This window comes from Halichoeres trimaculatus, unplaced genomic scaffold (genome assembly GCF_033239565.1).
Source record: "Halichoeres trimaculatus isolate MK-OKI-2021-1 unplaced genomic scaffold, fHalTri1.1 fHalTri1_scaffold_18, whole genome shotgun sequence".
Lineage (NCBI taxonomy): Eukaryota > Metazoa > Chordata > Actinopteri > Labriformes > Labridae > Halichoeres > Halichoeres trimaculatus.
The window spans coordinates 7,337,338-7,365,000 of record NW_027437196.1 but is presented as its reverse complement, the minus strand read 5'-3'; the positions used below and the strand labels follow the sequence as shown (position 1 = coordinate 7,365,000).

General features: G+C 39.8%; 2 protein-coding genes across 12 annotated transcripts in view; both read right to left on the bottom strand.

The window, feature by feature from the left end:
• Positions 1 to 16,765, bottom strand: part of LOC141807201 (receptor-type tyrosine-protein phosphatase mu-like) — a 127,093-nt gene extending 110,328 nt beyond the window's left edge. For 9 of the 11 annotated variants that reach the window (XM_074692998.1, XM_074692999.1, XM_074693000.1 and 6 more), the window contains exon 1: positions 16,408 to 16,765. In XM_074692998.1, coding sequence (XP_074549099.1) covers positions 16,408 to 16,495 — 88 coding nt within the window. In that variant the 5' untranslated portion in view covers positions 16,496 to 16,765. The remainder of the gene's footprint in view (positions 1 to 16,407) is intronic. The other 2 variants (XM_074693002.1, XM_074693007.1) reach the window with 1 other exon arrangement.
• A 4,059-nt stretch (positions 16,766 to 20,824) lies between these two features.
• On the bottom strand, positions 20,825 to 24,006 carry LOC141807707 (uncharacterized). The gene is made up of 7 exons (XM_074693877.1): positions 23,854 to 24,006; positions 23,627 to 23,758; positions 21,648 to 21,761; positions 21,428 to 21,562; positions 21,226 to 21,359; positions 21,095 to 21,143; positions 20,825 to 21,014 (listed from the first exon to the last, which is right to left on the bottom strand). The coding sequence occupies exons 1-7, from the start codon at positions 24,004 to 24,006 to the stop codon at positions 20,865 to 20,867; spliced, it is 867 nt and encodes a 288-aa protein (XP_074549978.1). The 3' UTR covers positions 20,825 to 20,864.
• Between the last annotated feature and the right edge of the window lie 3,657 nt (positions 24,007 to 27,663).

Below are 27,663 nucleotides of genomic sequence, written 5' to 3'. Positions count from 1 at the left end.
ACATTTATTTAGCTGTTTGTCAGCTACTTTCACTCTGAACCGGACAGATATTAAAACATCTGCTCTGCCTCCACCTGCTCATCTGTAAACCCTCCACTCACACCTGAACAGGTAGTAAACTCTGGTGACCTTCAGCGCTCTGTCAGACGACGTGCGTTATCGCTCTGGACAACATTCATGGTCATTTCTTCAGTCGTACTGAAGACAGCCCATCACCGGCCGCGGGCTCAGCTTATGTGTGAGTGTCGATGGCCAGCGGAGGTGTGAGTGAGTCCGTGTGTCCGCTGTCCGTCCTCATCAGTCAGACCGTCAACACATCACCCAGAGGACACCAGCTGTCAGCCTGTCTTTATGTCCCCCCTCGGCCTCCCGGTCCACCTCCGACCACATCATGTCAGTCAGAGAGAGTCCGCATGGCCTCTGTCTGTCCACTGCAAACACCTCAGTATCCCACAATCCTTTGCATGTCTTTTACAGAGGACTTCAGGTGACTTTAAACAACCAGTAAACATGTTAAGCTGTGCTCCAACATGTTAGCATGGGGCTCTGTGGGAACTGACTCGCTGATGGAGACAGCCTCAAGTGGACACTCAGAGAACTGAAGATGTGGCGTCCCACAGAGCGCAACTCTGGGTCCTCACGTTTTTATATAAGCTTGTACACACAGTAATGAATTAAATGATTTATATTTCACGAAATATGTGTCACGTTTTTCTTCTTTCTGTTGCTGCATGTAGCAGGTTGACAGACAGACAAAGGCAGATTTATAAATGAGGCTGTATTTTAATTAAAAATGGAGGATTTTATGCCGACAGATGGGCTGCAGGTTTATAAGATCAGAGATTAGGACGTATCATAAAGCAGAATCATGTCAGATTAAACTCTCGCTGCTCCAAATCATCACAAGGAAAAAGAAAAATCTTTAATCCTCTTTATATTTCCTTGAGTCCTTTCCTCTTTCCATGACACGCTGCTGATGCATGCTGGGTAATTTGTTCTAACAGTGTGTTCGCTGACACAGAGGTGCATGTCTGGTAAGTGATGGAGCTTCAAGCACAAAGACTGAGACCAGACGATCAACCACAGGTTACTGTAGGATCAGAAAAACAGCTGATCAATGTTGACGGCTGACGACAGGAGAAGAAGATGAAGACGAGAAAGAGGTCGACTGAGAGAAAAGAGAAAGTGAAGCAGTAAAAGAGGGAGACATTTGGAGGACTTTTTCTGTCCTGCCGAGTCATCATAAATCACTGTGCGCGTGTGTGTGTGTGCTGCAGTGATCGATACAGCAGCAGAGAGTGTGAGTCTCAGGTGTCTTTTTCAGTTTCAGCTCAGTGAGGACTTTTCTTCACACACTCCGTCTCAGCGGGGTTTCATGTTCGGGCTCTAAAACCACATCGAAACATCTGGTGATTTTCAAAATAAAATACATCACATCTTCACTAAACCTTATTTAACTTGAATACAACAACAACAAACTGACATAATGAGCAGAGGCAGGGCAGGAGCCAACAGGTTTGAGATTTTACAGCCCAGCATGAAAGAGGAGAGGATCATAATTGAGGTGGAGAGCGCGGGAACTCTTCAGTCTCGTGTCTCCAGCTGTCAGGCGGTCCCTCTAAGTGCCGTTTTGAGTTGAAAATGAGAGATCACACAGTCAAAATGAAAATGTACTGTTAGTTCTTAGAACCAAAACCACTCAGAAGCAGGAACCTTTAACATCTGCTACTCAGACCAACTCTGGATTCAGCAGTCTGAACAAATCAGGCGGTTAATACAACAAACCACTCGACCACACGCTCAGTAACACACACAAACACACACCCAGCGGTGTAAATGTCATGCATGACACCTCCAGCTGATGAAGAGTACACCAGAGTCTGCCTCTCACCCTCTGACACCCCCTCCTCACCCTCCTCACCCCCGCACACAGAAGGTCATCTGTAACCTCCAGCAGAGGGAGGTTGGGGGGATCATTCAGGCTGGCGGAGGCTGAAAAGGTCTGCTCCCTCTGGACTCACACACAACACAATACACAATGACACACACAGCAACACACGGTTACACACACAGGTACAGAGTCAGCAGCAGGTGTGTGTCTGCAGGAACACAGTCAGGATGTGGAGAGACCAACCCAGCAACAAGTGTCTGGGAGAGAAGAGAGACACACCTGGTGAGATACACCTTCACCTCTTTTCCACCGAAACAGTTCCAGGTTAAAATGTGAGGTGTGGCGTTTGGAAACCCAATGAGAAAAATGAGGTGAGATACACTCAATGAAATATATTAGATAAAATAAATGAGATGAGAAAAACGAGCAAAGATGAGATAGATGAGACTAATGAGGTTAGATAAACAACTTGAGACAATTGACACAAAAAAACTAGATAAGACAAATAAGACAAGATAAAAAAAACGAATTGAGACAAATTTGACAAAATAAATGAGATGAGAGAGATTGGATGAGATAAACAAGATGAGAAAAATGACATTGGATAAACGAAAGAAATGAGATGAAAATAAAGTTGGGTTTAGTCCATGAGACAAATGGCATGAGATATTCTAGATTAGATCAATAAGACAATATGAAGTGGATGAGACAAATGAGACAGGACAAACTAAACGAGACAAATAGGACAAGATTAAAATAATGGGATTAATATAATGAGACAAGTGAGATGAGTTGAACTTAATGAGACGGTAAAAAGTAGATGGGACAAATGAGATGAGACAAATGAGACAAGATAAATGAGATACGATGCATTAGATGAGATAAACTAGATGAGACGTATGAGATCAGATAAAAAAAATAAAAGAAATGAGATAAGTTAAACTTTATGAGACAATATAAACCAGGTAAGTCAAATAGAATGAGACACACAAGATAAAGTAAACTAGATGAGACAAATGTGATGAACATAATAAAGTTGGATTTTCTACATGAGACAAATGGCATGAGATAATCTAGATTAGACCACTGACACAATATGAAGTAGATGAGAAAAATGAGACAGGACAAACTAAAGGGGACGAATAGGATAAGATTCACAAAATGAGATTAAAATAATGGGATGGATATAATGAGACAAGTAAGATGAGTGGACCTTAATGAGACGGTAAAAAGTAGATGGGACAAATGAGGCAACACAAATGAGATGAGATGCATTAGATGAGATAAACAAGATGAGACATATGAGAAAAATGAGATGAGCGAGAAATGAGACAAGTTGAACTTAATGAGACGATATAAACCAGGTAAGACAAATGGAACGAGACAAACTCTATGAGATAAATGAGATAAAGTAAACTAGATGAGACAAATGTGATAAACAAAATAAAGTTTGATTTACTACATGAGACAAATGATATAAAGTAAATAAGATGATATAAACTAGATAAGACAAATGAGATGAGACAAATGAGTCATGATGAGAAAAATGAGATGAGATAAATAAGAGAGAAAAGATGTGAGTTAAACCAGATAAACCAGATTATTTGAATGAGATTAAAGAAGATGAGAGCTGAGATATAATTAATAAAATGAAACTTTGTTGTTGATGAAGGAATCAGATTTGATGAGAAGAAAGCTTTAGGGTTTTTTCTCAACACACATCACTGTAAACTAAAAATATAAAGATGAAAAAACCTGTGTCCAGCTCTGCAGTTTATAAACTGAGAACATTTATAAACCAGTTTTTATTTTTAAGACGTGTTTCAAGCCAAGTTTGAGAAGAAAAATTGTGGTAAGTTTAAAAAATAGTCCTCTCAGGACACCATAGATTAATACACTTAAGACCACAAAGGAAGTGTTCACAGGTTCCAGTAAAAATAGGTACTGTTCAAAAACTCTGGTGGCACACACACACACTCACACTCACACACTCTCCATTATGAGCTCTCCTCCCTCTCCCTGCAGCTCCCTCATGGCGCTCATCCACTAATGCAAATGTGCTCCGAGCCAGGCCTGGGGGCCACTTACATCCCTCCCCCCTTCACCTGGCTCTCTGCTGATTCTGGGTCAGTTTTTCACCAACACTCAACTTTAAAATTCCTTCACAAGCACTTTCAATCAAAGACGTTTCATCATGTTACTACGACTGAACTCTCAAGTCTAGAGGAACAAGATGACGACTCCAGATACAGAGAGGAATCTAGAAAATCAGCAAAATTAAGTCAAGTGTGACCTGCTGGAGAGATCATGGCTTCATACATGTGTCTCTGATTTCTGGAAAGATTCAGATGAATTTTACTTCTGTCTCTGCGAGGTTATCTAACAGTTTTAGGAGGGAGGACTTCTTCTTCTTCACTTTTTAGGATATAATGCAAAATAAAGTCTCACTTCTGAAAAACAGCTTCCTCTTTCCCTCTTTGCCTCACTCTGTCTCTTTAACCTCTCTTAACCTCGACCAATCCCAGAGGTGATTCTTGGTTTCCCGCAGTTACGCTCTGACACACATACAGCCAATCATTAATCAGAGTCTGGTGGCATATTAAGAGTCTGGAGCAGCCTGAGGACACACACACACACACACACACACACACACACACACACACACACACACACACACACACACATTGACCCAGAAACTCGTCCTCAGTACAAAGACGTCTCAGACAGCAGGAGGTCGTCACACACTGAGCGCGCTCAGATGGACCGAGGACCAGACTCACTCCAGCAGCGTTCGTGTTTACAGGCAGCAGCGAACGCATCGACTGACAGAGAAACACCAGTGATGCCTTCAGGGTCAGATCACACCTGTCATACACCTGCAGCAGCTAAAACACCACCACATGCTGTCAGCCAATCACAGCCCAGCATACTACAGAATTATTGTGCTGTGTTTAAGGACATCTGTAAAAATGAACACCGTCAGTCACACAGAAAACCTGTAACAGGTGCTGGTCAGACCAGACTGGATCAGATTGTGATAGACCAGAGCCAGGAACACAGTCAGAGGACCAGAACCCGGTTAAAGTTAGAGCCAAACCAAGATTTGAGTCAGCGCCAGTCCAGATCAAGAACAGTTCAACCAAGAACCTGGCCAGACCCAGAATACACCAAGGCTGAATGCAGAGCAGATCTGTATCTGAGCCAGACAAGAGCCAGACCAGATTGAGAATACATCAAGGTTAAAAAAGAGCAGATCCGGACCTGATCCAGACTACATCAAGATCAGGACCCAACCAGATGTAGAACAGATCCACACGACTCTAAGGCTGTATTCAAACCAGCTCAAGGCAAAAACAAGACCAGATCCAGAATGAATCTAGATCAAGACCAAAACTAGAACAGATATGAACCTGATGTAAACCAGATTAAGACCAAACACAGACCTGATCCAGGCTACACCAAGAATTAATCCAGAACAGATATAGGCCTGATACAAACTAATGAAGACTAGAACCAGAACCGAACCACCAAAATAAAAGCCAAATCCAGTGAAGATCTGGACTTGATACAAAGATCAAAACCAGACAAAATACAGGCTAAATCAAGGGTAAGTCTTGAGATCTGGGCCAGATACACAAACCAGAACAAGAGCAGATCCAGATTACATCAAGAGCAGATCTTATCCTGGTACAAGCTCAATTTAGACCCGGACAGATCCAGACCAGGATTCAGGAGGTCAAGCTCTGCTGGCCGTTGATTGGTCGGGTTGATGCTGAGCTTATTTTTGACTCAGTTTGGTGAACACCTGCTGCAAACTGTGAAAACACACACACACTTACATACACTTACACACACACACACACACTTACACACTCAGAGTTAAGCCTACAGGGACTCCAGGCCCAGGAGCTGCTGTTTAACCTATATTACTACAGTAAATATTCATACGTAGATAATACCTCTGTGAGGGTGTGTGTGTGTGTGTGTGTGTGTGTGTTATCTATTAGCTTGAAGCTCTGTGCAGATAATTATCATAATGATTATGATAAAAAGGAAAAAGAGCGAGCGTTAAAAATCTCAATAAAATATTTATCCTTCCCCTTTTCCTTCCTTTCACTGCGAGCGCTGAACACACACACACACACACACACACACACACACACACACACACACACACACACACACACACACACACACAAACACACACACACACACTTAGACAGACATACAGACAGCATTACAGAAAGGATCCAGAGAGTTTTTGTCAAAGAGGAATTGGCCGAGTCTCCCCGCGCTGACACAAAGAGGAGTTGTAATGAACAGAAATCCTCACTGTCTGCTCTGACTTCTGAATTTCGCTTTTAGAGAATTTGTTGTTTTTAAAGTTGTCGTAGATCAACTTCAATATTTATGTCACAGAGAAACAGACCCCTCTAAAAGTAATGCACCTGTTTGCCCCTTAAAGAAAGAGATGGGAAAGAGGGAGGAGAGGGGTGCAGGGTTTAAAAACAGCAGAATTACCCTTTAACTCCAAGAGCTGCTGAACTGGCAGGAAGCATCTTAACACAGATTATACTGATAACACATACACACACACACACACACTCAAACACACACTAATCCCTGTCTCATTACTGCGCTCTGTCTTCAAGTCATCACACACACACACACTCATGTACACACACACACACACACACACACACACATCTTCAAACAATAATCCTATGAATATGATCAGGGATTTGGGCCACAACACTAATCAGACTGACATCTCTGGACAGGGATTATAAAACACACACACACACACACACACACACACACACAGACTCCAGCAGTGTGTTGTAATCTCTTGAAGACATGCCGAATGTTTTTAATAATCTCATGTCAGATAATTTGCTTAATCTGAGGACTTGTACAGCAACCTGCCATCTCAGAGTGTGTGTGTGTGGGGGGTGGTCCTGTTGCCATGGGGACACGCAGGTGCAGACCCTCTCAAGTGTCCTTTAGTCTCTATTGATAATTGTTTGTGATTGGTTGTCAAAATTCTAACATTTGATGGGCGTGGCCTGCAGAGATGAAGCGCTAACTGTGATAGGACGATACGGAGATCATGTGACTTACACTCTAGATCACTTTGAGAGTTTTCAACTGAACACAGAGAATTAGACTGATTACATATTTGAACCTGTAATACACAATCCTAAAGAGCGGCTATGTTTATCATCACAGCACCAAGGCCTCATGGGAGTTGTAGTTCTTTTCAAATCAGTGGATTTAAATTGTATTCATTCAGAAACAGAGGAGTAACTCTGTAGGTAGTCACAGAAAAGTAATCAATGTGGTTTGTTGCCAGGACCTCAGCTCTCATCCTGCATGGCATTAAATGGGCACTTGGTGGCGCTATGGGTCACATGATTTAAGAGGGAGAGATCCTTAAAAATCATTCCTGGTGTAATTCTTAGTACTTGATGGTTTTTAAAGATAAGTTTCAAACAGCCCCGGGATGATGTAGAATGATACAGGACTCTGGTTTCCTGTAAAATGTGTAAATGTATGTGTGTATGTGTCCTGTGGTGAGTTCAGGGACCGGGGGAGATGTGGATCAGTGTGACACGCGGCTCCCTGTGTGCGCTCTCTCAGACACAAATCCTCCTCTGCAGCTTCTATCTCATCTCACACGTTAAACAAAAGGAGTCTTAATCCGGCTCCTTTAATCCCCGCTGGGTTTGCAGACGCAGCGTCTGAAGGCGGCGCATTAATCCCGGGGGCCACCGGGGCCCATCGCAGCGCCTCCGCTTGCCGGGGGATCCTTTCTCCGGCAGCGTTAATCCGACCCGGACCGAGCGGCGCAGGCAGAAGTCCTGCTTTATTCAGAAAGCGGACTGGAACTTTCCTCCTCTGTGGCTGCAGATAACTCGCCGCTCTGATGTGGATTTGTGGGGAGATTAAAGCCAACAAAGATTTATGCATTTTTTAAATTAGCCGAACACAAACACGGAGCAGGGAGAGAGGCGGGAGGTGAGAAATGTGATCAGACGAGCAGATTCAGTGAATTCAGAGATTAAAAACATGTTGGAGTCTCTGTGAGGCTGCAGGGATGAGAAGAGAGTCACATGAGGAAGATGAGGGCAGAGAGGAGCGAAGCACACCTTATTGGGATTAGCAAAGCAAACAGGAAGCTCTCTGAAACACCACAGAAGAAGAAATTTGACATCAGACTTTTTAATATACAGACGAAGCTGCTGTGACATCATCTGTTTGCTTGTAATCAGAAGTTTTGAAGCCTATTGTCAACAGCTGCCAGACTGAAAATGCTGAGCAAAACATAATTTGGAGTTTAGATGAGTAAAGGAGGCGGGGCTTAAGCCACCAGCCAATCAAGTCAGCCACGCCCTTATATGGGCAAAACTTTAAGCTTTGTAGCGCAGGTCATTACATTCAAAATGGACGAGTTATGAGGAAATTTTGACACATTTATTCTGTAAAGATCGGCTTTTTTGGGCTTGTTGTGTATGTGTTCCTGGTGTTTTAACAGCCGCACCAAGTGGACACTTGAAGAACTGCAGGTTTTTAACATTTCCACACTGGCTTCATATTTAAGACTGAAATAATCCTGGGTCAACAGGGGGCGCCAAAATAGTTTCTCACAGAGATTTTATCATCAATTATTGTTCTCCTTTTATCTAAACCACTTTAGCGAGCACACACAGCAACTTGACAACACACACACACACACACACACACACACACACACACACACACACACACACACACACACACACACACACACACACCACAGGAGCTGACAGGATCACTGTGGACACACACTGTTAAGAACACTAACACTGTTAAAGGTTACCCTGTGCGTGTGTGTATGCCTGTGTGTGTGTGTTTCTCTGTGAAGCAGCTAAATTGGCTTAAGAATGAGCCTGAGAACGGTCAAGGAGTCATATGATCTCCTTCACACACACACACACACACACACACACACACACACACACACACACACACACACACACACACACTCAGCAGAGTCAGAGTAAGGCAGGTTCACACACATTCTGTGTAGCTAAGTCAAAAAGGTAGACGCTGCGATAATAACAGATAAAAAAAAAACAGATTTCTAGATGGATTTAGATAAAGACGAGGTGTGTTTGAGCACACACACCTGACAAACTGGAAGTGATCAAAGTGTGTGAATTTAGATTTTATTGATAGTTTGTCCACAGTGAGTGTGTAAGTGTGTGATGTAACATTTAACCTGACTTCAGATAAAAATCAAACCACACAAATGACCTGAAACATCACACACCTATCCTATATCACAAATTTCATTACTTGTGTGTGTGTCTGTAAGTGTGTGTGTGTGTGTGTGCGGACCTATGAAACCTGCACAGGTGTCATATTTAACACAAAGTTTGCTCAGAACTTAAAAAAGGAAGAAGAAAAAGAAAGGAAGGAAACAAAGGAAGGAAGTCTCAGAGGTTTGAGGAGAGATAATTAACTCACTGAGGACCCTCTCACACACACACACACACACGCACACACGCACACACACACACACGCACACACCTGACTTCACTTTGTGTGTGTGTTTAATCTGTGAGCTTCATTAAAACCCTGACGAGACAGAACAAAGAGCTGACTGCACCTGAACACACACACGCTGTAACACACACTGTAACACACACCATTACACACACACAAGAAGTACATGCACATTCTGAAGCGCACACACTCACACACACTCAGGAGGAAAGGTAAAGTCCTGAATCAGCGACAGTCCTGAACCTGGACACACCAGGTCATCAGGGAGTGTGTGTGTGTGTGTGTGTGTGTGTGTGTGTGTGTGTGTGTGTGTGTGTGTGTGTGTGTGTGTGTGTGTGTGTGTGTGTGTGAGTGTGTGTGTGTGTGTTGCTGAGTTAACAGTAGCGCTCTAATTACAGACACCTCTCCCTCTCTGCCTGCTTCAGTTTTCAGGTTTTGATGGGTCTCACTTTAAAGGAACATCCCGCTGTTTTTATTGAAGATTGTTTTTTGAACTTTCAGCTTTTATTTTGAAAGGACAGCTGAGGCAGCAAATGTTGGGAAGGGAAGGGGGGCAGTTACATGAAACAGATCAGGCCAGGACTGGGGCTCCACTAATAAAACAAGAACTTGGCCTCTGTATCAAGGGCTACCAAGTCTATCAACTAAGCCAGACCAGAAAACCAGATTCTGCTGTTTCCATCACCATGGAGAGACGACAAACAATTACTGAGAGAATAAAAACAAAGACCACCAAAGACACGTAAATAACAACTACAAAAAGTAGGGATGCATGATATATCAGTATCATTATCGGTATCGGCCGATGTTGGTCATTTATTTAACATGTCGCTATCAGACAACATTTTCTCATTGGCTTCCGACCATTTTCAGAGCATCTTGAACGATCTTTCAAGACCCAAATGATATTGTTTTCTGTGACTATGTAAACACCAAAACTACCTTAAAAGAGTGGACCTTTATCTTTTATCTCTGTCTTCCTGTTTTTGATCCAAAAAACATACAAAACATACTTTTTTGATCGCATTCACCTCAGACGCTCCATCTTTTGATCCTCTCCATGATCTCCATCGTCTTTTCTCATGATTGGGACACTTTTTCTCTCTGAACTACTTTGTTGGCACATAATCTCAGATTTTTTTGTTTGTTTGTTTTATTTTACCAATATTGATATCAGTAAATATTGGTAAATGGCCATGACAGTATCATGACAGTATAAGCCATGACAGACGGTATCAGCCCCCTCAAAACTACTAACAGATGAAAAAAAAAGAAGATAAATAACAACAAAGACACAAAAACCTACTTAAGTGAGACAAAACAAATGCCAACAAACAACTAAAAACAACAAAGACACAAAACTACTAAGAGACTAAATAAAAGAGATAAATAACAACTACAAAGACACAACAAACTACTACAATGAAATTAAATCTAGCCACCAATAGCTAAAAAAAACAATAAGGAGACAACAAACTACTACAGAGAGACAAAAAAAAAACAAAAAGAGAAAACTAACAAGTGAAGACACAAAACTACTAAGAGACAGTAAAAGACTAAAATGCGATAAAGTACAGCAAAAAGATAAAAAAAAAAAAAACTCTGCAAGAGTCACTACAAAGAGACACCAAACACCTTCAAAGAGATCAAAGACACACTCAACAACTACAAAACCAAGCACAATCTACAAAGAAATAATGCATATTTTCAAAATAGTAAAAAAAAAAAAAACAGCAAAGACACACAAATTAACAAAGAGAACAAATGTAAAGACACAACAAACAGCTACAAAAAGATAAAACAAAAACAAGAGAAGAAATAACAAACACATAAATAATAATGACGAAACGATACAAAACATAGCGGTCTAAACACAGACACAACAAAAAAGTATAAAGTCAAAAGGCTTTAACTTCCTAAATTCTGCACGTCACTTCCTGTTCAACATATCGTACCTCAGTCTTACACATCAAACATCAAGTAGAGCAGACGCTGCTTTTCCCACGACTTGTCCAGCCTCTGCTTGTTAGTCATACATGTGCTCGTCAGCACGTTAGATAATCATGTGACCAAACAAACACGTCGTACATGCAGACACTGTCAATGTTTACAGACACACAAACTGACACATTTATTCAAACTTATTAATGAGGGTTGATTATAAACATGTTCACACTCTTTTGTTCAGGACATTCAGGACAGTGTGAGTTAAACACACACACACACACACACACACACACACACACACACACACACACACACACTCTGAGACTTCACACAAGCAGGCAGCACACTGACCCACTCAAACAGACGACGCCCTGACCACCGGGGCGCGCTCATTAGCCTTGCTTCATCACCACGGTTATTAGGGCATGGCGGCCATCTTGGACCCTGACTTTAATTTCATTCTCTGCTGCCTCAAACACACACACACACACACACACATACACACACACATAAACACACACACACACACACACACACAAAATGTGTCCCTACAGCCCTCCATATGTGCAACAGAGAGGGACAGACAAGAAGAGAAATCCAACACACCCTGAGGCTTCTGACAGACACACACACACACATACACACACAAACACACAAATAACACTCCGTTTTTTAAAGAAAGTCAAAAAGTCAGTCTCCTGATCCAGACAGCATGTCGTCATCCCTATCCCCATCATCCTTTGAACCATCTTCATCATTATCATCAAGATCAACTCCATCTACATCTTTTAGTCAGGTATTAAAGTGGTGTGTGTTTGAGATGATGTTGGTGTGTGTTTGGTATAATTTTGGTGTGTGTTTGCATTTATTTCAGTGTATTTAGAAGGATTTTAGTATAATATAGGTAAATGTGTAATGATGTTGGTGTATGTTAAATATAGTTTTGGTATGATGTTAGTGTGTGTATGGTAACATATTGGTATGATGTTGGAGTGTGCTTGGGTTGATTTTGGTAGAGTGTGCGATGATGTGTTTGGTAAGATATTGGTATGATGTTGGTGTGTGTTTGGTAACATATTGGTATGATGGTGTGTGTTTGAGAAGATATTAGTGTGATGTTGGTGCGTGTTTGGTAAGATATTGGTATGATGCTGGTGTGCATTTGATATGATATTGGTATGATGATGGTGTGTGTTTGGTAAGTTACTGGTATGATGCTGGTATGTGTTTGGTATGATTTTGTCATGATGCTGGTGTGTGTTTTTGATACAGTTTTGGAATGATGTTGGTGTGTGTTTGGTATGATGTTGGTGTGTGTTTGGTTAGACACTTGTATAATGTTGGTGTGTGTTTAAGATGATTCTGGTGTGTGTTTGATATGATGTTGGTGTGTGTTTGGTATGATGTTGGTGTGTGTTTGGTTAGACACTTGTATAATGTTGGTGTGTGTTTCAGATGATTCTGGTGTGTGTTTGATATGATGTTGGTGTGTGTTTGGACTGTGTTTGCGATGATGTCAAAGTGCGTTTGGTATGATGCTAATGTGATGCTGGTTTTTGTTTGTACGATTTTGTTTTGATGTTTGTGTGTGTTCGATATTATTTTTGGTATGATGTTGGTGTGTGTTTGGTAAGATATTGATATGATGTTGGTGTGTGTTTGGTATGTTATTGATATGATGTTGGTGTGTGTTTGGTATGATATTGGTCAAGTATAATGTTTGTGTGTTTGAAATAGTTTTGGTATGATGTTGGAGTGTGTTTTTGATGATGTTAGTGTTTTGGTACGTTGCTGCTATGATGCTGGAATATGTTTGTATATGATGTTAGTGTGTGTTTGATATTATTTTCGGTTCGATCATTGTCTTTTTTTTGTAAGGTGTTTTTTTGGTTTGTTGTTGGTTTGTGTTTTGGATGAAACTGGAGTGTGTTTGATGGGATGCTGGTGTGTGTTTGGGGTGTTTACAGTTGCCAGTAGGTGTCAGACAATTTGCAAAAACCACAACACAAACGCCAAACTAGCTAAAAGTATAAAAATAGCTTTAATGCTAACATTCTGGTATGACTGATTCACAAAGCTAAATATAAGACGACACATTTCGAATAAATATAGAAATATAGATACCACGAAGGATACCACAAGGTGAGACTCTAACGAAGCTTTATTTATCATAGCTGAAGTTTAAAAAGCAAACAATTGAATTGTGGCTTTGGAAAATCATCTGACACCTAGCAGCCACCGTAGGTGTGATTTGTATATGTTTGTTTGTTGGGGTCATTTTAGTGTTTGATTGTGTTCCTCTGTGTGTTGATGGATCCTCCTTCTATGTGTGTGTGTTTGTACTCCTCGTGCAGCAGCAGAGACCGGACATCACGCCGGCTGACCTGACTGAGGAGTGTTTCTGACGCCCTCACCGTGTGTAACATCAGTCAGAAATCAGTGTGATTCCTACACTGAGTGTCAGGAGGAACGTGAACATGTGGTTCAGTGTCTTTTTGTCTCTGACTGCTGGCTCTCGTCACTCAGCCATCTGCAGAGGAAATCATCCCAGCTGCTGATTTAAACCAGATTACTCAGATCAATAAAAACAAAAGTCTGGGCAGATCAACATGTCGGAGTCACATGAGCTGGTTTTAGGGTTTAAGCTTTACATCTTCCTTTGTCTCAGGTTTTTATTTTCTCTGAGGCGACACACTTCTTCCTCCAGCAGCAGAAGAAACATGACCGTGAGTCACAGCGGCATGATTTACATGATCAATAAATATCATGAATGAGCTGATGTTATAAATGTGTGACCTTGTGCTTTTAATGATGTTGAACTACAGAGTGAGTCAAAAAGGAAGCAGAGAAATATTTCTGCTCTACTCCAAATTAAAGCTTTGGGTTGATCCTTTTCTGTGTTACATGTTTTTCTTTTTTTTGACTGGACACAAAAAAAGGAAATGTTCAAATCATCACAATAACTCCAACATCAGCAGGAAAAAAGAGTTCAATGACAGTCAGAATTCAGAGTTCAACATGCAAAACCTCCACTCGACCGGTCACAGAGCCGACGGCATCACAGCTTCAGACTCTGATCAATACCTGCAGGAGCGATGAAGCAAGTCACAGCTGCAGAGTCACACCAGGTTTAAAGCTTTGCTCAAATGAGAAGAATGAGGCACAAAAACATGTATAGATTTATGAAAATATGCTTTAAATACAACAAAATGATGTGAAAGCGGTGTAGAAGTGTGTGAGCAGAACAGGAGTGAGAGGATCTCCCGTGCAGCTCCTGCAGGATGACACTGAGTGCAAAATCTACGAGATCAAAAATATAAATATACAACTACAGATGAATCGTTTCACACGGAATAAAACAAATCTGATCATTTATTTGACCAGAATCTCATCTATTGAAGGTTTTTTCTCAATGTTTTACCGCCTTCTGGTTGTAATGTGATAAACGCTGTTCGCTATTTGCCGTTAAATAACTTCCAAATGACACAAGAAAGCATGTGCAAACTTTCTACCTCAACATGTAGCTCACATTCATTTCTACATCATATTTAACAAGCTGACAACAACTTTGTTATCAAATCGACCTCGATCTCCTCATGTTTGAAAATGGGGGCAGAGAGTAACTTGAATAACTGCCAATTAGCTGGCACTGATTGTCCCATAGTGTCTTTGGTCAGCTGAGATAAAAACTGAAAACAAGGGCAAGTATTGCAAAAGTAGTCTGAGAGTGGGTCCAGAAACAGGAGAAATACGATCAATAATTATGGTCAGAGTGAGGTAAGAAGCTGATTAGTCAGAAAACAAGTACAAAATAGAATATTATACAGTAAAAACAGTAAATTAAAAAAAAAAAAAATTAAAATATAAAGAGGAACTGACATTATCCTGGGTTTTATTCCTCTCAGATACTCCTCTCCTTTATTTTTATTCTTTTTTATTTTAATTTTTTTTTAAGTGAAGCATCCTTTAATTTGCTATTTTTTTAAACAGTTAATTACTGTAAAATATTTTTTTGCTCCTTTTTAACAGCTGTTGTTTTCTCTTACCCTAAAATCAATCATTCTATACTTTGTCCCTTTTTTACAGGTTTTTGAATGTCTTTTTTTTTTACAGATTTTGTGAGAACATCTTCACTTTGCGCCTTAATTTTACAGTTTTTTACGTAAATCAGACTCCACCTCTTCACCTATATTATACTTTTTTTTGTTTGTTTTTCTTTGTTTTTTTTTTTCCAATAAAACATCCTTCACCTCATTCATTTAAGTATATTTTCACTCCCTTCTTTATTTTATAGTTGTTTTTTACCGTAATACATTCTTACCCTCGCCACTATATTTTACAGTTTTTATGTTTGTTTATTTTTGTTTATTTTTTTTCCTGTAAATCATCCTTCACCTCATTCATTTAATTAGATTTCTCACTCCCTTCTGTATTTTACAGTTTTTTTTTTGTTTGTTTTTTTTTACCGTAATACATTCTTACCCTCGCCACAATATTTTACTTCTTTTTTTTTTTTTTAATGTTTTTTATTTATTTATTTTTTACCGTACAACATTCTTCAGTCTCTTCTATATTTTACAGTTTTTACTGTAAAGCATTCTTCAGCCGTGTTTCTGTCTCCAGCAGAGTCTGACCACAAACTAACACCTAGTCCAGCATCAGCAGAAACCTGATCAGAGGTCTGGGTCTGAGCGGACAGAGGCTGGGATCAGACTGAGGATTTCAGACCCTGAACTTCAGCTCCTGTGTCAGACTCTTTTCACAGCCTTCGTGTAAAACTTACAGAAATTCAGTTTTCTCTCTGAAACGGAGCTTTGGTTTGCGAAAGTTAGTCAGAGAGGGAGCAGGAGGAGGAGGAGGAGGAGGAGGAGGAGGAGGAGGAGATTTTCCAGCTGGAAACTTGGATGCCGACACTCAGAAAAAACTCCCATGTTCACCCTCCTCCCCTCCTCCCGTTAGTCCTCAGAGACCCGGACCCCCAAACACACTTTCACACACAGACACTGGTCCCCGGTGCTTACCTTTCAAGGTGTCCGCCCGCACACCCGTTGGTCCCAGTGAAAGCAGTGAGAGACCCGCGAGGAGCAGCAAAGTTCCGGTCCGCTCCATGTTCACACCGAGACCCTCCGGAGCGCGAGGGGAAACTAAGCACCAACTCCCAAACACTTCTTCGTCTTCTTCTTTCTGCTCCTTCTGTCTCCTCTTCTTCTTCTTCTTCGTCTCTTCTGTGTGTGTCCCTCTTGTGTGCCGCTCTGACACACACACACACACGCGCGCACACACTCACACGCGCGGACAGACGGTTTGTGTCTCTCCTCTTTCTTTTTCCTCCGGTTCTCCTCAGACCAGGGAGGGAGTGAGACTGACTCCGTTTACCGAGCAGCCGCTGACGTCACAGGGGGCGAGAGACTTTAGGGGGGCACCAGAGAGAGAGGAGACGGAGTTACTATTAAACGATCTTTGCTAATTAACAGATTTTTGTCTTGATTTGATAGATTTATCGATTTTATAAACTTCTTACAACTTCCATTGTCTCACTTTTTCAAACCTAAAAATTAATTATTGATTCACTCTGTTCTGTGGATGTCTTAAAGTCTGTTTTATTTCCATTTCTGACATCAGAGCTGTTTTTCAGAAAGGTTTTCGAATCTTCACGTCTTATCTGTGTCATATTTCTACTTTTTTTTTCTTTAAACTCAGAATACCTAGAATTTAAAACTTAATTTGGAAAAAGAGATAAAAGTTTGATTCAACATCCCTTCCCTCTCAGGTGACATCTATTCACATTAGACTATGTTTTCAGCTCAGTGTAAAGAAAAATCATGTTACAGTTTGAAGACACATCGACCTGAACATCACTCAATCACAACTGCACACTTTGGGAAAGTGTGGGAAAGGGACCGAGATTTAGAGTCACAACACTGCCCCCTGCTGGTCAGAAGATCCCTGAACGCCAGGACCAACTGATCCCTATGATCTGAAAAACGTGATACTGTCCTCACACACATGATCAATATCCCACACACATGATCAGTCCACTGCTTGTTGTTACTCTATCTATATCCAAAAAATTTCTATCCTCACAGTGACTCACAGCACTTCTTTTTTGTTTGTTGAAATTACCTGTTGTTATAATAATTATGATAAAAATTTTAATATTTAATATTATATTTATTCTATTTTATTTTATTTCTATTCATTAATTTATTTTTTCATTTTTATTTTTGTTTATTTATTTATTTTATCTATTTATTTTTTTTTTTTATTTTATTTTATTTTATTTTATTGGGGGGGGGTGTATTTCTATTTTTGTTAGAATTAAATATTTTTTAATAGCATTGTTGTTTTTATTATTGAGATTGTTGTTAGTTTTGTTGTTAGTAATATTTCTTTTTTTATCATCCCGACACCCAAGCTTTTGTCTGGTGTGCGTATTTTTTGTCTGTGCTACTTAGGATAAGCAACAACTTTACTTGGTTTTCATTCAGGAAGTTTAATTATTTGTGTTTATAAGTTTGCTATTAGTTATTTGTTATAAGTGCCATTGTACTGACGTATGCTTTTTTTAAAAAATTGAAATAGGTGTAATATTGTGATATCACCAAAAGATGACAAAGGCAGTGTCCCTAAATGTGGCTAATAGATCTAAGATTTACAAACTTAAGTATCATCATGAGTCAAAGAGGGAGAAATGTCATTTCCACTCATGTGGACGCTGGGTGTCAGGTTGTTTGTCTGTGAACAACATAACTCAAACAGTAACAAACAGATCTTGATGAAATTTTCAGGAAATGTTCAAAATATGATAAAGAAGAAGTGATTAAGTTTTGGATGTGATCTGGATCACCGTCTGGATCCAGGATTTTTTAAGGGATTCTTTTTTATTGTGAGATAGGGCGGTATTTACCATTTGTGTATATAATTCCATGATGAATGGTCAGATTGCTTTGCATGTTGATTTTACTGCTGTTATTATTTTTGTTATTATTGTTATTTTTTATATTGTTACTGCTAGAATTCTTTGTCATACTTATATAGTACTATTATTATTATTATTATTATTATTATTATTATTATTATTATTATTATTATTATAATTATTTTTATTTTTTTTTATTATTATTTTTTTTTATGTTGCCTTGTTGATATTCTTGTTATTTTATTTTTATTAAATTGTCATCATTATTTTTGTTGGACTTGTTATTGTTGTTGTTGTTATTATCGTTGAGTTATTAATATCATTGACATTTTTTTAATTATTTGTATTATGAATGTTATTTATAGTTAAATATATTGTTTTATTATTAGTTTTATTCTGTTATAATTTAAAGCATCCTTCTTCTTTCCTAAGATGAAACATGAGCAGTATCGTGTGCATTGATCTGTCTGTTTACAAAGAAGGGAAAGTAAACGTCTCTCTCCTCCTCCTGTGTGAGTGGTTTCTCAGCTCTCTGTGGTTTTCTTTGGTTTCTCCCTGAAAGCTGAAATCTGATCCTCAGCAGTCAGTACATCTGTTTCAAACTGAGATTTTATCTTTCTGGTCTTTTTTTTTATCAGAGCAAGAAGGTTTTGTTTAGCTAGATGTGAATCTCTCCCTGGATCATTCACATGTTTTTACTCAGAGAAGATGTTCTGAAATGATGAAACTCCTCAGAAAGTACAAATATAACACTCAGTTTTTAAAGATCTGTTTATATTTTTTATGCTCAAGAGGGATCTTGTATTTTGAAGGAAGACAGAATGGATAATTTCCTGCGTATTAAACTCTTTGCTGATCCTCCATCACTTTAATCGATCTGTGAGCCCTCAAAGCTGCTCAGTCTCTTTGAACCACTTAGTTCTCTCATCAGAGTATTTGTTGCTCTCTGCTGCCCCCTGCAGGAGTAGCAGTGGAGTTACAGGAGCTACACTGCTGCTTCAGATGGGACTACAGCTCCTGCTGCTGCTGGAGGTTCCACTGATACACCAAAATGATGGAAGTTATTGAACAAAGTAAATCATAATAAAGTAAAAACTACACGAAAGAAGAAAACAGAAACACTTCACACCCTGTAAGGCAAAACTCAGGGCAGAAAATAAACATCTGTGACTTGTTACCTGCTGCTGCGCCAGGTTCATGCTCCTGGATTAGGTTATATCAGACATCAGACATATCTTCATCCAGCACAGAGTAGATAATTTAATATGAAAATAATCCAGAAAACGAACAAATCTCATTTTAAAGATACTTGTACCAGATAAAACACAAAATACACTTTCTTTACAAAATAGACATTTATTCAAATGTAATAAAACTGACTCTTTTTCACAATCTCAGGTGGTGAAAAAGCCCCTCCCCCATTTCTACTAAACTTTTTTGGTCAGTATGAACCCTGCCTCCAAATAAAAAACACTTTTAAGACCCAACCTTATGGCTACCTTGTTTTTAGGTGGTTAAAAAAAACCTGGTTGGGCTAATCACAGCTCTGAGGACTCAGGGGACCTTTCCTCCACCTCTAACCAGTTCAAAGGAGAGCTTTTAAGCCCCGCCCCCTGTAAGGCCCATACAGGGGGTGCATCTCAAAGCTCCAAAATTCCATCCTTCCTTCCTCCACTTGCATTGTTCACTTGCGTCTTAGTCCCTCCCACCAGAGAGAGGAGAGAGGATTGAGGAGATTTGTTTTTAGAGCAATGAGACATCCTTCAGATCGTCACATGAAGCGACGTGTTTCATTGATGACGGCATCAGCTGATCACCTCTGGATCATCTGTCAGTCAGCTCTAACAGCTGTTTGTGCGTCTGGGCATGTGCGCTGTAATAACTCTGATCAAACAGAAACAGTAACAGAGCTTTGTCTGTTTCTTTAACCTGTTTATCAAACACGTTACCATGAAGAAAACCTGCTCTCTGTTTATTCTGTGTGCTGTTTAGAAGCTCGAGGATCATTTTACAGGAAGATATTATTTATTAAATTTCAGTATTAATCCTCTGTTATATTGATTTGATGATGGTTGTGTTCAGCATTTTGTGCTTTAAACTCACAACAAACACTTTATTACCAGATTTATGATCAGTTTCTGAACGATCCTCTGTGCCTGTCCTCAGTTCGTCTTTTCTCTCATTAAACTCCGTTGTGTTTGTGAAGTTTCATGTGAAGTCTGAGCTGCTGCAGCGTCCAATCAGAGAGTGATATTCCATATGGGGGCGTGTCTGTCAGCGAAAAACTTCCATAAAGACAGCTCTTGAGTTTCCTCGATCATAGCTCCTCCGATTAGTCTCCTCCCTCCTCTCTCCTCTGAGCACAATTATCGCTTTGAGACAGTCTTCAAAATGGCGACTAAAAAAGTACTTCCTGTACCGTGGAGGAGAGAGGACAGAGGAGGCATGAAGTTAACGCATTGAGACGCACCAATAGTAATGGAGCTCCCAAATGGTGTCGATTAATGGATCAGGTGGTTTATAACCAAGGTCTTGAGGGTCAAAGACTCTCCCCCTCCTCTAGGGGGCTCTCAGGTAGTTAAAGAGAGCACTGAGTCCTCCCTCCAGCACCTCCTTTGTGGGCTTCAGCAGCGGGTTGTGAAGAATGTGGAGCCCTTTATCGAGAGGATGGCAGGCCAGCTTCTCCAGACGAGACAGCTGATGCATCTCCTAACCCCAGAAATACACCATCATCATGATTAACTTAAAGGTTTTAAAGTTGTGGTTTAGTGTGAATTTTCAGTTTTTACCTGAGGGACGTCCTTTATGTCGTTAAAGTCCAGATTCAGCAGCTCCAACCTGTGGAAACCAAACCCAGACAGAATCAGTCAAAAGAAGGATTTTGTTAACTTGTGTTATTTTAAATCTAAAAGGTTTTGACCTGGTGAGGCAGCAGAGCGCTTTGGGCAGAGAGTGGAGGCTGTTCCCCTCCACGATGAGGATCTTCAGCTCTGTCAGAGCCTGGATGTTCTCCGCCAGGTTCTCCAGACGGTTACAGGCCAGGTGAAGGAACACCTGCAGGAACAAAAGAGGTCAATGAAGGTTTGGTAAAGACTTAATTCCTGCGAGTGGTGTGAACCTACCAGAGCCTTCATGTTGTAGACGCAGCCCGGGAGGTGTGTGATGTGGTTGTGACTGAGGTTGAGCTTCCTGAGTCGGGTCAGGTTGGAGAGTGAAGCGGGCAGAGAGGTGAGCTGGTTGTTGGCCAGACTCAACACCTGAGACACAGAAACCTGGTTTAATCCAGCAGCTGAGGCTTCTTAGTGTAGGAAAATAACTGTAGATTTCCAACAGTAGCTGTACCTCCAGTTGCGTACAGGCCCCCAGCTCCTCGGGAACCTCCGTCAGTCTGTTTCTGTAGGCGAATAAAACCCTCAGCCTCCTCAGCTGACCGATCTCTGCCGGCAGACTGCTGAGCTGAATGACACACCAGAGCATCACATTTTCATTCATCCATATTTTTATCATATTTTTAATGTTATCAGATTAACAAGCTAACTAGCAATAGGGGGCGCTGTCATATCTTTGGTGTTCTGTGAAGAAGTTGTAGGAGGAAGTGAAGGTTGAAGGAGGAGGAGGAGGAGGAGGAAGGTTAAAGGAGGACAGAAACTGGATCCTGCTGGATTAGAGAGGTGATTATAACTTTTATTTCTGCAGCAAACAGAGCAGCTGCTGGAAAGGGACAGGGGAGCTGCTGGTTACATGATCATGAAACATCTTCTGCGGGGTCATTTCAATTAGAGCTGTTAGCATTCAACAAATGCTACTGCTTCCAGAGCATTAGCTAGTAAGAGCTACAACCTGTAATGTATGGTTAATCCTGCTAATGCTAGTCACTAGCATAGACGACATCACACAGAAAAACTGAGGACAGAGCTCAAAGCTAAAAGTGAGTCAAGTTAGTAATGTTAGCTATTACAGGGCTAAATGCTTACATAAATCTTTCCTATACTATAGTCACACATTAAAAATGTCCTATAAGCTACAACAGGGCCAAATGCTAATGCCATAATTTTAATAGCATCACATTGTGGAATATGTTACCCAGCTAGAACAAGGCATATGCTAACACAAGTGGTTTCCTTTCATAGAATCACACTGTAAAAAAACACAGCATAAGCCAGGACAGAGCTACATTTTTAGCTAGTCTTTTCCTTTCACAAATAGCACAATGAAAAGTATTGCCTAGCTAAAATATGTCTAAATGCTAGTATCAATATTTTCCATTATTATCATCAATCACTTTGAAAAAAATATAAACTAACAACAAAAAAAGCTAATTAAAAGAGAGCTTTATACTAATATTATTAACCCTTAAAAGCATCACAAAGGATAAAATCTAAAGCAAAAAGGACAGGGCTAAATGCTCTCAGTTGTTTTCTTTGAAAACATTACACTGTAAAAGATTTAATGTAAACTATAAAATAGTAAACTATAGTAAGAAGTTTAGTAAAGTAAACTATATAAATACAAACAATACTCCTGTGTTTTCATAGTATCACTGTAAAAAGAATAAATTAAAAAAAATGATAAATTAATAATACTAATAATGCTAGTTGTTTCTTTTTTGATAATTTTTATTAACAATAAAAAATAATATATTTTTTAAAAAGACTGTCAAATTGTAACACTAGCAAAAACATCACACTTTTAAAGATTTAACATAAAAGATAACAGAGCTAAACACAAACAATAGTCCTGTGGTGTCATGACATCGCTGCAAAAAATAAAAAATAAAATAAAATAAAATAAAATAAAATAAAATAAAATAAAATAATAATAATAATAATAATAATAATAATAATAATAATAATAAAATATTATTATTATTATTATTATTATTATTATTATTATTAATAATAATAATAATAATAATAATAATAATAATAATAAAATATTATTATTATTATTATTATTATTATTATTATTATTATTATTATTATTAATAATAATAATAATAATAATAATAATAATTATAATAATAATAATAATATTTATAATGGTAGTTGTTTCCTTTTTTTATTAATATTTTTTTTTTTAAAGACACTGTCAAATTGTAACTCTAGCAAAAACATCACACTATTAAATACTTAATGTAAACTATAACAGAGCTTAACACTATTAATAGTCCTGTGGTTTCATGGTATCACTGTAAAAAATAAAAAAATAATAATAATAATAATAATAATAATAATAATAATAATAATAATAATAATAATAATAATAATAATAATAGAGATCAGGTGGACATAACAGGAAGTGTGTGTAGACAGTTGTGTTACCTGATTGCCCCACAGGTTGAGGACCACCAAGTTGGAGAGCAGAGCGAGCTGAGGAGGAAGAGCCTTCAGACTGTTGAGAGACAGATTCAGCTTCTCCAACTCCAGCAATTCCCACAATTCATCTGGGGCGTCCTGCTCGACCACACAGAGACAGAGAGGGTTTTAGCCGTCCTTCCTGTCCTTTAACCACTGATGATGTCATCATCTGTTACCTGTTAAAGTCTCACCTTCAGTCCACGGCGAGCCAGACTCAGAACGTTGTATCCGAACTGTTTGATGATGTATCGGCGGATTCTGTCTGCAGACGTCAGACTCTCCTCCCTTCCGAGGCTGCTCCTCTTCTCCTCCTTCACCTCCTCTTTGCACACTGCTGCTCCCATCTCCTCCTACTTTAGTTCCCTCCTTCTCAACCTGTCCAGGTGTAATTTCTATGAAGAACTGTTACAGTCGAGTCTCCTTCATGAATGACTTTTTAGTGTCCTCTCTTCTGGCTCTGTTTTGGTCTCCTCCTCCTCCTCCAGGGTTAAAAATCTGTGCCAGTCACTGTCTCAGGTTTCTTTAAGAGGTTTTACTTTGAAAAAAGTATTTAAAAATGCACAGAAAAAGACAAAAAGTAAGTTGGAAAGTCTAAAAAGCTCTGGAAAGGTTGACCTGATAATCAGCACACACACACACACACACTCAAACACACGCACACAGCAGCTGCTTTACGAGCACACACACAGTCAGCCATGAATCTCTCACCTCATAAAACGTGTCTTCGAACATTTCGGGTGTCCTGCTGAGTCGTCTTCATCTCTTCATTAACACGACACCTGACACCACGCAGTCACATGACCTGATCACTGATCAATCAGCTGATTGATGAAGACCTCCACAAACTGTCACTGGGACAGAGCGGGCGTTTGAGACATAGTGTGTTTACAGAGACCGGGAGAGAGTCTATTTGAGGACGAGCACTGACAGACAACTAGGTCTCACCCTTGACCAGCACACACACACACACACACACACACACTGGGACACAGTTGCTGCTGTCAGTCTGCAGACTCTCCTCAGCGCTGGAAGGAGCTGGAGAGGAGCACTACACTTAAAAAAATACAGGGCCAGTGACTTAGAAAACTCTACTTCCTGTTGCTGCTTCACATTTTTTAACTTTCTTCCCATGAACACGAACAAAATACAGATTTCAAGCGTCTCACTTTTCCTGCTTATAGATGTTAAATGGAAGCGTCTGAAGCTTAAAAAGAAAAGAGACTGAGAGGAAGAAGTTGAGAAAAGCTGTTAATATTGCTGTTATGACAAATAAACAATATTTACCAACATCAACATTGGTAAAAAAAAAACAAAAACAAAAAAAAAAAAAACAATCTGAGATGACAGAGAGACAAGAATGGTGTTATCATGAGAAAAGATGACAATGGAGAGGATCAAAAGATGGAGCGCCTGGGGTTAAACGTGATCAAAAAAGTAAATTTGTCTGTTTTTCGGATCAAAAACAGGAAGAGAGAAATGAAAGAAGAGAGTCCACTCTTCTTAGGTAGTTTGGTGTTTACATAGTCATAGAAACAATATTGTTTAGGTTTTGAAAGATCGTTCAAGATGCTCAGAAAGTGGCCGACAGCTAATGAGTAAATATCGGCCCACCCCCTTCAGCTAATACCAATATTGATACCAATATATTGTGCATCTCTAGTTAAAAGAAGCTGAGAGAGCTGAGAAGCTCAGTGGAAGAAGCAAAGACAAGTCGAGAGGAAGATGATGAGAAATTGAGATACATGCTGAGAGGGGCTGAGAAAAACTGAGAGAGCTGAGAGAAGTTAAAAAGATCTGAGAGGGAAAAGCTGAGAGACAGTAGAGAGAAGCCAAGAAGATAAGAAAGAACAACTGAAAAGTTGAGTGAAGTTCAGAAGGAGATGCTGAGAAGCTGAGTTACAAGCTGAGAGGGGCTGAGAAAAGCTGAGAGAGCTGAAAGGGAGAAGCCGAGAGGCAACAAAGAAGCCAAGAAGATAAGGGAGACAAGCTGAGAGAAGTTAAGGAGATGCCGAGAAGCTGAGAGGAGTTAAGAGGGTGTAATAAAATCTACCTAAGTTGAACAACTCCTAAAAAAAATCACAAGATGAGGATCCATATCTCAGTTCAGCATTTATTCTGGTCACAGGTAAGGTTTACAGCGCTGGTCCTAAAAGAATGAGCCCTAATAACTGGGAGCGATACAACAATTACTGTTAAGCCTTTACAGATGCTGAGTTAAACTAAAAACCTGAGAGTAATTGGCCAAGAAACATTACTGGCACCACTGTCTCAACCCACAGCTGGTGTCAGTTTTCAGGAAGTTGTGCTATGAAAGTGTTGGACTGTTGAATCAGAGTATGCAGCAAGGAGACTGGGTGAAAGTTTACACAAGGTCAGTGAGACACTTCAAAGACCCAAGCTATCCTTCTATCTGCCAGTTAAACATACATTAAGTCTGAACACAGCATGTGACGCGATAAAAATGCTAAATTACGCCAATTATTACAAACATTTATAACAAGGGAGATGCTGAGAAGTTGAGATACACACTGAGAGGGGCTGAGACAAACTGAGAGAGCTGAGAGAAAGAACCTGAGAGATAGCTGAGGGAAGCCAAGAAGATACGAGACAAGCTGAGAGGACTGAGAGAAGTTAAGGAGATGCTGAGAAGCTGAGACTCAAGCTGAGAGGGGCTGGGAAAACCAGAGATGAGAGAAGCTGGGAAGGTAAGACAGAGGCTGTGAGAGAACTTGAAACAAGGAGAAGAAATGAGAGTAGATGAAAAGATGAGAAAGTGTAAATCTGAGAAAGAAACTAAGAGGGCTGAGAGAAACCAAGAAGACAAAAGAAAGAGAGAAGCTGTGACAAGCTGAGAGAAAAGTTGAGACAAGCTGAGAAAGTGAGAAGCTACAGAAGCTGAGAAAGAAACTCAGGGGACTGAGAGAACTGAGAAAAACAAGAAGATAAGATAATAGAAGCTGAGAGAGAAGTTGAGACAAGCTGAGAAAGTAAGACACTGAGAGAACTGAGAAGCCAAGTGGAAAAGGCTGAGAAGCTGAGAGGGAGACGTGAAGAGAAGACAGACAAGCTGAGAGGGGCTGAGAGAAGTTAAGAAGGAGAAACTGAGAAGTTGAGAGAAAAACTGAGAGCTGAGAAGCTGAAGGTAAAAGTGAAGACAAGCTAAGAGAGGCCCTTGGAGGACTGAGAAGCTGAGAAAAGTTAAGAGGGAGATACTGAGAAGTTGAGATACAGGCTGAGAGGGAGACGCTGAGATAAGTTAAGAGGAAGATGCTGAGAAGTTGGGATACAAGCTGAGAGGGGCTGAGAAAAACTGAGAGCTGAGAAGCTGAAAGAGCTGAGAGGGAGAAGCTGATAGACAACTGAGAAAATCCAAGAAGATACGAGAGACATGCTGAGAGGAGCTGAGAAAAGTTAAGGAGATGCTGGGAATTTGGGAGAAGCTGAGAGGGGCTGAGAAAAGCTGGGAGGTGATAGAAGCTGAGAAAGTAAGACAGAAGCTGTGAGAGAAATTGAGACAAACTGAGGAAGAGATAGAAGATGAGTAAAGCTGAGAAAGGGAGAAGCTGAGGGAAGCTGAGAAAGAAACTAAGGGGGCTGAGAGAAACCAAGAAGACGAGGGAGAGAAGCTGAGAGAATAGGTGTGACAAGTTGAGAGAATGAGAAGCTGAGTAGGCGACCACAGCTTTTGTTAGAACAAAAACACTTGGAAAAAAGTGAGTGAAAAGTAGTAAAAAAAATAAACCAATAATAACTGAAGTTTATTTAAATATATTTTCTGCATCATTATACAGGCATGTAGTAAAAAGAAAGTTTTTGATCATCCTAACTGAGCTGAAAAAACATAAAAAATTAGTCGTATTTAATGTCAGACCGTAGGAAAACCGTTGTCTTTATTTACCAAATGTGAACTTCTGGTTTTAGCTGTAGACCATGAGAGAAGCACACCACACACACACACACACACACACACACACACACACACACACACACACACACACACA

Excerpts from the sequence above, each read along its gene's own strand:
- LOC141807707 (XM_074693877.1), bottom strand. The coding sequence starts at position 24,006 with ATGGGAGCAGCAGTGTGCAAAGAGGAGGTGAAGGAGGAGAAGAGGAGC. Across the intron at positions 21,563-21,647 it reads GGGCCTGTACGCAACTGGAG|GTGTTGAGTCTGGCCAACAA; the intron begins GTACAGCTACTG and ends TCTGTGTCTCAG. Across the intron at positions 21,360-21,427 it reads TCTACAACATGAAGGCTCTG|GTGTTCCTTCACCTGGCCTG; the intron begins GTAGGTTCACAC and ends TTGTTCCTGCAG.